This window comes from Pteropus vampyrus, unplaced genomic scaffold (genome assembly GCF_000151845.1).
Source record: "Pteropus vampyrus isolate Shadow unplaced genomic scaffold, Pvam_2.0 Scaffold81, whole genome shotgun sequence".
Classification (NCBI taxonomy): domain Eukaryota; kingdom Metazoa; phylum Chordata; class Mammalia; order Chiroptera; family Pteropodidae; genus Pteropus; species Pteropus vampyrus.
The window spans coordinates 5,381,251-5,394,394 of NW_011888862.1; the positions used below are offsets into that span (position 1 = coordinate 5,381,251).

The 13,144-nt window shown below is 42.3% G+C and overlaps 1 protein-coding gene across 2 annotated transcripts in view; it reads left to right on the forward strand.

Annotated features, from left to right (window-relative positions):
* The first annotated feature begins 624 nt into the window (after positions 1 to 624).
* The window catches only part of SYAP1 (synapse associated protein 1), a 27,799-nt gene continuing 15,279 nt past the window's right edge, over positions 625 to 13,144 (forward strand). The window contains exons 1-4 of one of the 2 annotated variants that reach the window (XM_023532313.1): positions 625 to 949; positions 6,646 to 6,764; positions 7,545 to 7,611; positions 10,497 to 10,570. In XM_023532313.1, the coding sequence (XP_023388081.1) occupies positions 757 to 949; positions 6,646 to 6,764; positions 7,545 to 7,611; positions 10,497 to 10,570 (453 nt within the window). In that variant the 5' untranslated portion in view covers positions 625 to 756. The remainder of the gene's footprint in view (positions 950 to 6,645; positions 6,765 to 7,544; positions 7,612 to 10,496; positions 10,571 to 13,144) is intronic. The other variant, XM_011362986.2, reaches the window with a different exon arrangement.

Genomic DNA, 13,144 nt, shown 5'->3' on the forward strand with positions numbered 1-13,144 from the left:
TCTACATTAAAATTTTGAAAATTTAACAATTCCATAATTTCATGATCTATCCAGTGCCCAAATTTCCAAGTCTTATGAAGTCATATTTTCCCCCCAATGTGTTTGAATTAGGATGCAAACGAAATCCACAAAGTGCCATGGGTTATGTCTGTGAAAGCGTTTTTAATCTATAGGTTCCCCTTCTCCCCTTCCTTGCAATTTTAATAAACAATGTCATTTGTCCTGTGGTTTCCCACAGCCTAGATTCTCCTGCTTGCATTTCATGGTGTCCTTTGACACTTTCCTCTGTATTTCCTGTAAATTGGTAGTTGGACTAGAGGCCCTGGGCTACTTTTGATTTTGACTCAGGAGGAAGCTAAAGATACCACTTCCAGGGGACCAGCCCAGCTGGACCTGCCAAAACGAGGCTAGGTCACCAGCCAAGCTTTTTAGAGTGACAAGATGCCGTTTACACGCCTAGGTCAGTCACTACAAAGCTGCAGCTGGAGGAAAAGGGGCGGGGCGGGGCGGGGCGGGACTGTCCACTTTGCACGCGCGCGTCAGAGTTAACGAAATAAACAACGGGCGGGGCGGGGTCTTTGGCCGGTAGTGACGCACGCGCGGCCGGCGTTGGCGTTGCCATAGAGGCGGGGAGACGGGTAGAAAGCTACTCCCGGGTCGCACTTCCTGCCATCTCCTCCGGAGACGCGCGTTGTGAAGGCGTCGCCCGCTAGGGTCTCGGGTGACCGGGACCGCAATAGCGGCTCCGCGGGCGAGATGTTCCGCAGTCTGAGCAGTTTGTTTGGCTTGCAGCAGCTGGCGGTGGACGACCGCCAGTCCAGTGGAGACGGGCAGCCCGAGGCAGAAGCGCCACCGGACCAGACCTCCGAGGCGGTGGCGGAGTCGGTCGAGGAGGAGTCGCAGCAAGCCGGGGACCCGGAGCTCCTTCACCAGGCCAGAGGCCTTGGCAGTGAGTATCCCTCGGGACCAGAGACTGTCGGGGAGTGCCCGCAACCTTCCTTTTGACACCCCTGTGGCGCGGGCGGGAGTGGCGGGGGGCGTGGGGTGGCGGGGAGGAAGGTGTGCCTGTCGGTCCTTTCCCGACGGGAGAGGTTGATGACGGGCAAGACCGAAGCTTCATCTAGCCGTCAGATCCTGTGCCTGAAGTTCTTGGTGAGTTGTCTTGTCGTTCTTTGCGAAGTCTAAACATTGGCAGCAGGGCCGTAATAAAGCGGTGGGGCCCGACGTCGTTAGGTTTTACTCGTCAAATCTTTTCTGTTCCACACGCCGACTTTCGCCTCCACAACCTCCCACCCCTAGGACGGGGGCCGTTGGAGAGCTTGAGTCGGTTGAAAAAGTGCCCTTTTACCTTTAGAGCGGAATGTATTGTCCGAAGTAAATCGAGACAGTTATTGAAGGCCTCGGTCAGGCTCCGTCTCCTTTTTAGGTGGGACCTTTTTCCTGCCAATTTTTGCCTGTGACGTGCAAGTTTCGGTACTAGATGTTTTATGAACGGCATCTCATTTCATCTGTTAAACACTACAGTGAGTTAGGAGAACAAACCCAGAGATCCTGGCCCTGAGTTATACTGATAGGAAGCGGTAGCAGTGGAATTTGAACCTAGGCCTGTCTCATTTCAAAGCGGGTGCTCTTCCCCGGGTTTACTGCGTGGTTCGTTTGGGAGGAGGGTAAAAGTAGTGGGTTTGAAGGATAAACACATACTCTAGTTACATACTCTAGTTATTCTGATTCCGAAGAGACCTTGGTAGGCTTAATAGTCAACAAAAACGTCTTTGAGAAGGTCGGCCCTGAAGCAGACAGCACAAGTGGGAGAACTGAAGCAAAGGTAGGTATTACACTTAACAAGCAAAGGTAGATATTACACTTAACAAGCATTTTAAAAAATCTAAAAGGCAAAGATTACACTAGAGGAGTCTGCAGCCTGAGAGTGAAGAAACAAATTTATCTAAGAAAAGCTCTAACATTCACAAAGCGGTGGGGCAGGGAAAACAGACATAACATCAAATCACGGCGGTACATAATCTCAGGCCCCCAAACAGTGCACAAGAGAAACAAAACTAAATGCTATGTAATAAAAATCACTAAAGAGGGAATGACTATTTCCTGTGTAGAAAATTGGGAAGACATGAGCTTGGCGTGTTGGAGAGTTGTGAGATGGGTTTGACCAGAGCAGACAGGCTATTTCAGATTGCTGGGATACATAAAAGCGGGGCCATGTTAGGAAAAGCAGGATATGGAGGTTTACCTGATTTCATAGAACTTAGAGAACCATTTTCATTTATCTCGGGAGTATCAAAAGTAGCTTCTTAAAATTTAGGGCTTTATTGAACCTCATGTTGGTATTTAGTAATAAAGACCTTTGAATGAATGAAAATTTTTTAATAAATATATTCGGTATGGATGTCTACTTTGGAGCTTAAAGCTGCGATCTCTTTCTTCACCAGACTCTTGCTGTTTGGAAAAGCTGAGTTTAGATGAAATACTCCCCTTCCCTGCCCACACACACATTGTGAGTTTAAAGTTTCCAAATAAATGAGAGCTGTTTTGGCTCTGATATTCATGTGATTTTAAAAAGCTTTAAAGGTTCTAGTTTATACACAAATCTTCAGAAAGACGAGAGAGATGATCAGATATTTTTTATTTCTACATATTGATCCTGAGAGGTATGTTATCTTTAAAAAGACCCATCTGTGTTTTGAAAACTGAAACATCTCTGAGCCTGAGTCTCAGTAAGTAGATTCATTCCTTTAGCTTTTTAAAATCTACATGGACTCTTCTAGGAGCCCCATTTGTTCTGTAAACATTTGTTCAGTGCCTCCCTTCGAGACTGGACCCTAACTACTTCTGGTTGATGGTGACCTATCTATGAATTTAGGCAACTCACAGTTACAGGTGGTGGACACCCAAGCCTACATTCCGCTCCCTCATCCAAAACCAAACCTTCTCATCTTTGGCCCTCCCTCCTAATGAACTTAGGGCTTCGTATGATCACTTGCTTCAGAGCCGTGCAGTTTATGGGAGAACTCATGGAGGAGCTCCTCCCTGCCTCCCTGCAGGCCTCGTGCCCCAAAGCAACTTCTTATTCATGAATTGGTTGGTTGGTTGGTTGGTTTTTGTTAAACCCACCAAATTACAGCTTTATCTGTACTCTTTCTTAAAAAAAAAATACCCGTACCTCCGAGAGTGTTAAATATCTGAGTTATTTGCACAGCTTAAGTGGGAGGGTGGCCAAAGATGAGCTTTGGCTTTTTCAAAACCATCCCTAAGGCCAGTGCATGCCCAGGAGTAGAGGAAAAGTCGTCTCCTCTTCCTTCTCCTTTGAAAAGTACTCTTAGTATTTGCAGTGGAACTGTGTTAATTAGGCCATCCTCTTTTTCTGTAGGGAAAGTGCATTTCAAGTTCTAGATACCTAACTTAGTTTACGACTAAGAGAGCTCCAGAAGTTAGTGTGTGCATAAGAAAATACATGTCTGCTATAGAAGCAAAATCCCCATTTCTGCATTAGAGATAGATAATAGTAGTTATTTGCCACCCTTCGAAGTCCTGCGCTCCCCATCCCTGGAAGTGAGACTACCTTGATAGGAGGTTGAATTCGATAACCTCTGAAGTCCCTTCCAACACGAAGATTCTAAAATTGTATGAAACATAGTATTTTTGAAAAATTAACCAGCCTCTTCATAAGAGCATTAATATTCTAAAGCTTATATATGCCTTAGAAACCACTGATTATTTTCCCATTCTAACAGCAAGCTTTTAACTCTACCTTCCTCTCTTTACTCTGATAAACTTATATGTTTTCTGACCTTTGAGAACATTCCCACTTTTCTTTACTCTTATCATTCCATTCCGTTCTGCAGGCCCTTATCACTTGCTCATCTGACTTGAGGCAGTATGGAATTCCTACACCAGCTTGCCTTCTAGAGGCAGATAGCCTGTGTCTGAGTGTCTTACACTGCTTACTCTCTTTATTGTGATATGTTTGCCACTTACAGAAAATTCAGCTGTAAGTTACAGGAAGTCCAACAAACAGGCTTAATGAGAAGACCTTGATTATTTGCATCCAGGGTCCCAAGACCACCCTCAGATTTGATGAGCACCTATCAAAATTGGGGTTTCTTTGGCAAGAAAGAAGTCCCGGGATAGGCTATTGGGCAGGTGGTCGATGGGATGGGTCTGCCCCATCATAACGGACGAATCATTTATCCTCCGTGAGCCTCAGCTTTCCTCCCTGTAAACTAGGCAGATTATACCGACTCTTTTCAGGATGATTGTAAGACTAAAATGACATCATGAAAATGGAGATAAAATGACTACTTTCAGTGTCTGCGATCTGCCCCCTCCTTCCTTAAAGTTGTGGCGGCGTACCCATTCACAGATGTTTTACTTCCTTTTCTTTGGTTTCACCCTCTCTTGTGCCTAAGTTCCAAAAGTTGACATTATATTCCTGTTACTTCCTGTTAACTCTTATCTTAGTCTGAATTTTTTCTAACCATATAATAAAAACTATCTTTAACTTGGTGTCAGTTGATGTCTTGGCAAAATTAATAAACCACTTCTTGTTTTTATGAGCTTCTTACCTGAAAATCTCCTGCCATGCTCTCCTACTTCCCTCTCCCTGTGACTTCGGAATCCAGGCCACTCTCTAATTACTCCTGGGAGAGCTTTTCCCTCCCCCTTTTGAGTGCCTCCGTTTAATGAATAATGTTGTTCCTCTGGTTGTCTTTAAATCTTTTGTTTAGCAGTGGACATTCTTTGAGCCAAAAACTGCTTTCTTCCATGTTCAGTGCGTTCAGCGTATCCACCCACGGAGTCCTTAAAATCCGAGAGTTGAGATTATTATACCAAAATATCAGTTTTTAAATGACAGTCCTCCCTTAGGAAAAAAATGTCAGTTCTGATTCAAAATGTATTCCTGAGAAATCTTAAAGGTAACCCTGCTGTTTTAGAACTTTAGATTTCTTTATCTGCAAAGGATATTTTTACAAAGTGTGGCTGTCTACCCATTTTATCATACTCCTCTGGGCAAGTAGAGTAGTCATAGCCGAAGAGAAATGGGGGATCTTCCTAAGCTCAGCACTTATTATGTCACTCCTTATTCATCCATCCTTAAATACTTACTGGTCATTCCGTCAGTGAATCAGACAGCTTTGACCCCTGCCCCAGTCGGGCTTAGGATGGGCCATCAGTCTAGCCGAGAAGACACATTCGCCAGGTAATCAAATCGGTAGAGTGTCATGAGTATTGTTGATCAGATAACATGGGTGCTGAGAACACATCTTGGGTGCCTGCTCCAGGCAAGGAGCCAGGGAACATATCCCAAGAAGTGATATGTATGCAGAGACCCACAGGATGTGTAGAGTTGGCCAGGTAAAGGAAGGACATAAAAGTGTTTCAAACCAAGGAATAATATATTTCAGGCCTCCTCGGAGAAACTCAAGAATTTCTTGTGGTCGTGAATGTAGAATAGGAGGGGGGAGAATGAGACTGGAGACAAGTAGTGACCTGTGGTGTAGTTACAATGGAGTGTTGATGTCATTGACAGATGGACGCCACCAGACACAGTGGGAGAAAGTAGACTGTTTAATGGTAAGGGATGTGGGAAGTGGGAGAAATGGTCGCTGAGCAGTATTGCTGCTCCAGGTACAAGTTGCCTGATTTTCTGCAAGTGCCGCCACACAAAGTGAGAAGTTAACCAGGTATGCCAAGCTCCCTTTGCCATTCTTACTGGACTTTCTCCCTGTGTGAGTATTGTGAGACACACACACACACACACACACACTGCCCCCCTCCCCCGCCCCCTCAGCACGTGCAAGTGGCAGAAGCAAGACTGCCCTAACTTACAGAGTGTTTCCCAGGGGATGAGATTCAAAGGCCAGTTGCCTTGGAGCATTCCCCAGCAGGTCCAGCTACCTCGGTCACTACCTGTGGCCCAGATTGTACAGAGTATGGACTTGGAAAGGATATTTTTCTACAAATAGGCCTTTATATACTCGTGCAATAGAGCCTTGACATACATGTCTTTTCGAGTTTTCGGGAAAGTTAGTTTTGTTTTGGAAAGGTGAAAGTTTGTGTCTTTCAGTTTTAATTTTGTTCTACATATTTGCTCATTATTATTAAGAAGGATTTATATTTATATTAGGGCTTGCCAAGATTTCTATTTATTAAAATCCACCAGATTTATCATGGGATGGGTTAATCTAGGAAAGGAGGGGCATTTTTTTCTTTGAACAAGAGGGAAGAAGGAGAAAATAAAGATGGGATACTTAAGATCTAAAAAGGAAGAAAAATGGAAAGGAACCTTGATCTTATTTGTGAAGTTGGAGGGAAGATTATTTACTGAGATAAGTTAGAACTGGGGACTGGAGAAGGGCAACACAAGTTTGAAACAGCTACTGGGGGAAAACTGGGGAGTTTGCTAAGGGTCTTTGAAAGAGATGAACAGAAGGCCCCACAAGGATGGCTAATCCACCAAGAAAGTGTAGTACTGTCACTGTTTTCCATTTTTTGTTTCCAGTCCTAACTAACAAGGAACATGCTCTGTGTTTTAAGATACTTCTTAGAGCTCTTTAAGGGAGAAGTTACAAATACAATAAACCGTTGTATTTGTAACTGAATGGAACATAGACCGTTTTTTATTCTTTACAGACTATCTATTTACCTTTGCAACTGCCGCTACAAAGAAGTTAACTGAATCAGTTGCCGAAACAGCACAAACGATAAAGAAATCAGTAGAAGAAGGAAAGATAGATGACATCATTGATAAGGTACATTTAAATCTTTTGGTAGTAGAAATTTATGAAATTCATTAGCAGTTAATACTGTCCCTTCTTATGAGTTTTATTAACCCAAGTATGATATATCTTGATAAAAATATTAATAGTTGAGATTCTTGTTTTTTTCTCATTTTGTATAACAAGTAGCTATGATATTAATTATCCGATTTAAATAACCTTGGTTTTTATTTTACTATAGTCTAAAATATATCGATGCTTTGGGTAATAGTAAACTTTTCATATTATGAGTTTAATCTTCAACCGTAAGTACTTTAAGATCATATTTATGCTTTTGCATCATTTGGAAAAGTTTTTAAAGCCCTAGGCTCATTAGGAACAACCCTTTTAAGATGCTAAGGAGTGAGTTTGTTCATTTTTTACAGTAAAATAATGGCCTAGGGAATTTCCTTTATGTTGATAATTATTTGAACTAAGGAAGTCATCAGCTAATCTTTAGATAGCTTATTAAATATTGTTGTTGGTACAACAAGTTAGAAGAAGAAGAGACCACCCGCATCATTTTGAAGAATAAAAAAAAATAATAACAACAAATCAGACGATTGCAGCGGAAAAAAAAATAATTCATAAAAAAGGGGGTAGAATAAAAAAAAAAAAAAAACCACATCATGGAAAAAAGAAAGAATCACCACTTTATCATCCTTTTTGAAGAAAACGAATAAAATGTTTCAGACTTCACAAATCTTAAATGTAATTCTTATCTAATAATAAACTTTTCAAGGTAATTTGACTCTTCTTGTATTTTTTTGACAGACGATTATAGGAGATTTCCAGAAGGAACAGAAAAAATTTGTTGAAGAGCAAAATACAAAAAAATCAGGTATAGTATAGGTTTGTTAGACACGGTTTACTTACCTGCTAAGTTTTATCAAGCGCCTATTACATGCAGACACCACAATAAGTCTCTGAGAATACAAAAATGTGTAAGTAACGACCCCCATCCTTTGGTAGAGCAAAGACTAGTGGGGGACACAAACCCCTAAAACTTCGAGGTTTAAAAGAAGGAAAGAATCATTTCCTGCGGCTGGAATGGTGGGCGAAGCTAGCCAGTGATGGCCCCTCTGAGGATCTGGCCCTGAAAAAGAGAGAGTAAGCTTTCATTTCTCACTTATAACATGTCCGCACAGTGTCTCATGTACACTTAGCAAATGTTGACTTCCTTCCCATTCTCTTCAGAAGAAAAAAATAAAGGAATTTTCCAGGATTGTGACAGAGGGCCATGAAAAGTTATGGGGGTTTGGGGAACTTAATACATTTCTTTACTGACAAATGCTTGTTTAAATGTTTGTAGTTATAACATCTCAAAATGCCTACTTTTACTGTTTAGTGGAGCTCAAACACAAAACTGTCTTTAAATTTGGCAGAAGTAGGGTAAAATAATTCAGTTGGTTTGAGCAGTGCTACAAATTTTAAATGAACTAGTTAGCCCTGTGACAAGTTCCTGTCAGGCATTTGTCATGCCTAGGTAAACTCAAAAGTATGAAACAGCAATTTGGGACGAATAAACCATACAAATTAGCATAACTTAGTGATTAATGGGAAGTGGAAAAATCACCCTGGCTCGGGGACCTGGTGTAGGAGCTGGGTGTCGCCTCTGAGATAGGAATTGTGAGGGCATGGGGTGAAAGATCTGCGGTGTTTAGGGGAGGGGAGGGGAGGAGAGGGGAGGAGCGGAAGGGATTGACAGATTCGGAGCGCCTGCTAAGCGGCAGGCACTTTATATGAACTATTTCCTTTAATAAAAGGAAAGATAAGGTAAGTAATTTGTTGAAGGTCACTCAGCTGGTAAGTGACGAAACAAATCTGCCATCAAGACCAGTGTCCATTTAGCCAAGAGAGAGAACAGCTAGGAGAGAAGCAATAAAAGCCCAGAGAGAGAGAATTTCAAGGTCAACTGAGAGGAAAGGCACTGTGTAAGAGCTCCACGTTCATTCGTTTGCCTGACACTCACAATAACTCTATGAAGTATTTACTATTATCTCCATTTTTCAGAGAAGGGAACTGGCCTAGAGAGAGAAGAACTAGGAAATGTCCGTGGGGTTGGCCAGCCAGGAGGTTATTGGTCATCTAAATAGAGCAGTTTCAGAGGAAGGGGGTGTGAGGGGCGTCTTATCCTGACAGTAGCTTAGGCCTCGGGAGGACCTCATTATCTGAGCATAAGTAATGCTAGGAGAAGCTGCCCAAGGTAAATAAGACTTAAAACGGAGACCAAAATGTTAAATAGTGCAAGAAAAATTTCAGAGGGTCTTTACCCTAATGTTTTTTTAAAGTATGAAAATGTTTATTTTATCTTATAATGAACAGAATTTAGATTATAATTGCTGCCATTTGCTTGTTTAGGATTAGCTGAAGAATGAGCTGGGTGTCTGTCCATCTGCCCATGTGTCTGTCCATCCATGCAGCACTGAAGTTTTCTACCAGTTAGCACACAATAGGACGTCTCTTCCATTTGACTTTTGCAGCATAATAGTAAAAGGGATTATTTTTGCAAAAAATACGAGGACCCTCTGCGCGTATGTCTTCTGTGCTGACCCCCCACCTCCGTAGCCTTAACTCTGCCCTCTTGCCCTGCTCCAGGCTCAGATGATACAGCCGCACCCCTTGAATACCCCATCACACACCCACCACTGAACTCCTCCTCCTAGTCCAGTATGTGCTCTCAAGTCACCACAGAAACCCCATGGGACTCCCCTCTCCAGGCGATTGCCATTTGTCATCTGGCACGATGATGGTGCTGAGTCGTAATCATCTTGTTTTCTTGCAAGCCCCAGAGACACAGGCTGGGTGTTAGGTGTCTTGGTATTCTTAGCACGTCTCTTCTAAAGCGTCGGAGGATTTGGCGCCAGCACTGTTTATCACTCCCGATTAGTCCATTTCTTTCTTCATTTGCTTTCACTCCTGACAACGCTTTTCTCATTTCCTAACTGCTCATCTTGCTGCTTCCTTATCACTTTTTGTTCTGAGTCAAGTACGGTAACTTTTTATAAAAATTTGTATTAGGAAACAATTTCAATATACAGAAAAGTTGCAAGAATAAAAGTAGTACAGAGAACTACTACCGTATACCTAGATAGTTAAAGTTTTCCAGCTTTAGGAACTTTTACGTTGATGTAATGCTCACATTCTAATTTCATCAGTTGACCCAGTAAGGGCCTTTATACGTTTTCTACTTCAACACAGCATCCAGTCCAGGGAACAGTGCTACATCTTTTTGTCACATCTCTTAGCCGCCTTTAATCTGGAACGTTTCCACAGCTTTTCTTTGTTACATCATTAATGTTTTTGAAGAGTATCCCCTCCACAGACATACACACCTTTTTTTGATTAAACCATTCCTCATTTGGGTTTTGTCTGATATTTCCCCACGATTAGATAGATTCATATTATGTATTCTTGGCCAGAATACTACATACATGATGTGTCCTTCTCAAGATACCATGTGTAGAGGGCCACAGTGGCCATCTTTCTCCTTAGTGATGCTGATTTTGGTTACCTGGTCAAGGTATTGCCCAGTTTCTCCACTATGTGATTCAAGTAATTTTTTTACCAAATGATACATTAAGTCTGAGAATTATGATGAATCGTCATATTTGGGACTCATTAGGAAGTTGCTAAAATAGTTATGTGGAAACTTTTCAAACCACGGATTATATTATAACCCTGTAACCTGTTTTCCTCTGTTCTTTGCTGTTAAAAACCTTTTAGAAGCAGCAGTGCCACCGTGGGTTGATAGTAATGATGAAGAAACAATTCAACAACAAATTTTGGCCTTATCAGCTGTGAGTATCTTGTGGTATTCCATGTAGTGGTACCTTCTTCCTATAGTGACTTTATCTTTAGCAGAATGGTCTTCTTCTATATAATTTAAAACATATTTTGAGATGTCAGGAATGTACATATCAACTTTCACTGGTTTTTGTCACTAACTTTTAAATTGCTTAAGTTACTTTTTCTTTATGGAAAAGTATGGCCGATTGCACAAAATAATTCTTTTGGCTTTTTATGTTACTAAGATAGATAATCTTTTGAAATATGCTATCATAGAAAGTTTGTAGACAGCATTTTAATTCTGAATGAAATGATCGTATTCTAAATTTTCTTTTTAACTGCTATATGTATTTGTTTGAAACCGAAATGGAAAGAAAATTCCATACAAAAATCTCTCTTGGGAATGTAGCAATGCCAGTGAACAATTATATAGATCTGGCAGTTTCAAAAAGCACTTTCTCACACATTATCTCTTTTGAGCCTCGCTGCACATCTGCGCGGTAAGTAGGGGCTTTTATTGCCATTGTACAGGTGTGGGGACCGAGACTGTCGAATGTGCCCCTCACTTATCTGTGTCTCCTCCACTAGGCTGTAAACTGTTAGTGGGCAGGCACTGGCTTTAATCTCTATCATCAGCACCAAGCACCCCTCCTGGCACAGGACTCAGTGAATAGAGCTTTTTACTTTATCGGTGGTTTTCTGGCTTTGTTTTTAACCCACTTTTATTTTTAAAACAGTCATTAAGGGAACCTCAGTCTAGACAACAGACACACATAGAACTGGGCTTCAGCTCCCTTCCAGTGTCCTCCCCCCGAGCATCTTAAGGTTTTTCTTTCCATTAGTAAGCCCTTCAAAGGCCTGAGCACCCATTTTCGAGTTTAGTGTGAACACCATGTAATTTGTTTACCATATTATGGCCAGACTTGATACTCACATCACATGCCTGCTTATCCCCAGAAGGGAATTGGGATGGTGAAAGTCTGTTTCATTTGAAGGCAGATATCAGATACTCACCATTCAAGTCCCCTCCATCTTCTCTGTTCCCAAACCTGTTCCTCTTCTCATCTTCTCCATCTCAGGGTAAGACTCTAGTTATTCACCAATTTTTTTCTAGCCACAAACCTAGGGGTCTTCCTAGAGTCATACCTTCCTTCGCACCTCTGCCCCAGTCCTGACGATGCTGTTTTCAGAATATAGCTCTCTCTAGTCCACTTCTCTGCTGCCACAGCTGTGGTCCTGTGGTCCATCATCTCCTGCCCAAGGCCTCCCAACTGTTGTCCCGTCCTTACCCCTTTCCAATACAGGCTTATCTCAGCAGCCAGAGGGGTCCATTTACGGAGAATCCGCTAATGGCGTCTCACATCTCATAGACTAAAATCTAAACTCCCTCTGCTGGCTTCTAAGGTCCTGGACTTTACACACCTCTCCTCCTTTGTGTGTCACTGCCCTGGCTGCCAGCACCCCAGCCACTGTTTCTTTCTGGTGTACAACCAGGCCCAGTAGAAGGCTGCTATAGAAACCTGTATGAAACATTATTGGGGCAGTTCCAGGCTTTGAAATTTTTACATCGGAAGGTAAAATAACTAAAATCCATTGAGGCTTAGATTTGTTCTTGATTTATTAATGTAGGAATTCTCAAAAACCAAAAATATTGTTAAAATCCAACATGGGCAAGATAAGACGAAACTGGCACTTTAGCAGCGGCATAAAGTGCCGCAGTCTTTCTGGAGGAGAGTTTGGGCCGTACGCGTCGAAATAATCCACTCTTGGACCAGAAATTTAGTCTAACGAGATCACTGTAGAAGAGAATACAAGTTGTCTGTAAAGTGATGTCACTTGCAGAGTTCTTTATAAGGAAAGATTAGAAACAACATGCTGACTGCTGAAACGGGCATGGTTAAATAAATTACGGCTCATTCAGTGTAGACACATCTACTTAGTAGGAGATGGGAAGATGTTCATGACCCTGAGCAAAAAGGGAAACAGGTGATCCACAGCATGTGGAGTGTCTTCCTATTTATGTCCCCATTGTATTTGTGGAGACACTGTGTATGTGCAGAAAGACATGTCCAGGAGGGTTTTCATGGGCTTGTTTATGAATGGTGGGCATTTTGATGCTATGGTGTTTCGAATTTTTAAAAAACAGGTGTGTATCATATTTATCAACAAAAAGGTGGATTTTTAAGAAAAGAAATAGAAACAGTCAGTCTTAATGGTTCGAGTGGTCCAAAGCAGCAGCTTTTTGCCTTGGTCATGACGCTCGGTCCGTAGGAGAGGGAGTGGTTCGGAGACATCTTTTATACGCTCATCAGTGTGGGGCATGCTCCATCTCATAGGAATTCAAAGTCACCCTCATTTCTTAGGCAATTTGCCCTATCCAGGGTCAGGCAATCCAGGGAAGCGTGGACTTTGGCTCTTTCATTTCGTTTCCTTCTTGGCTGACTGAGGAGTGGTCCAGGAGAGGCACGGACTCACGGCTCTTCCAGGTTGGGTGTAGAGGGCCCGGGGCCATTGGAGAGTCACAGTGGCACCCTGCCAGGATTCCCACATTAAGTACTGGCTGTGTGGGTCACAAGCCGTACACG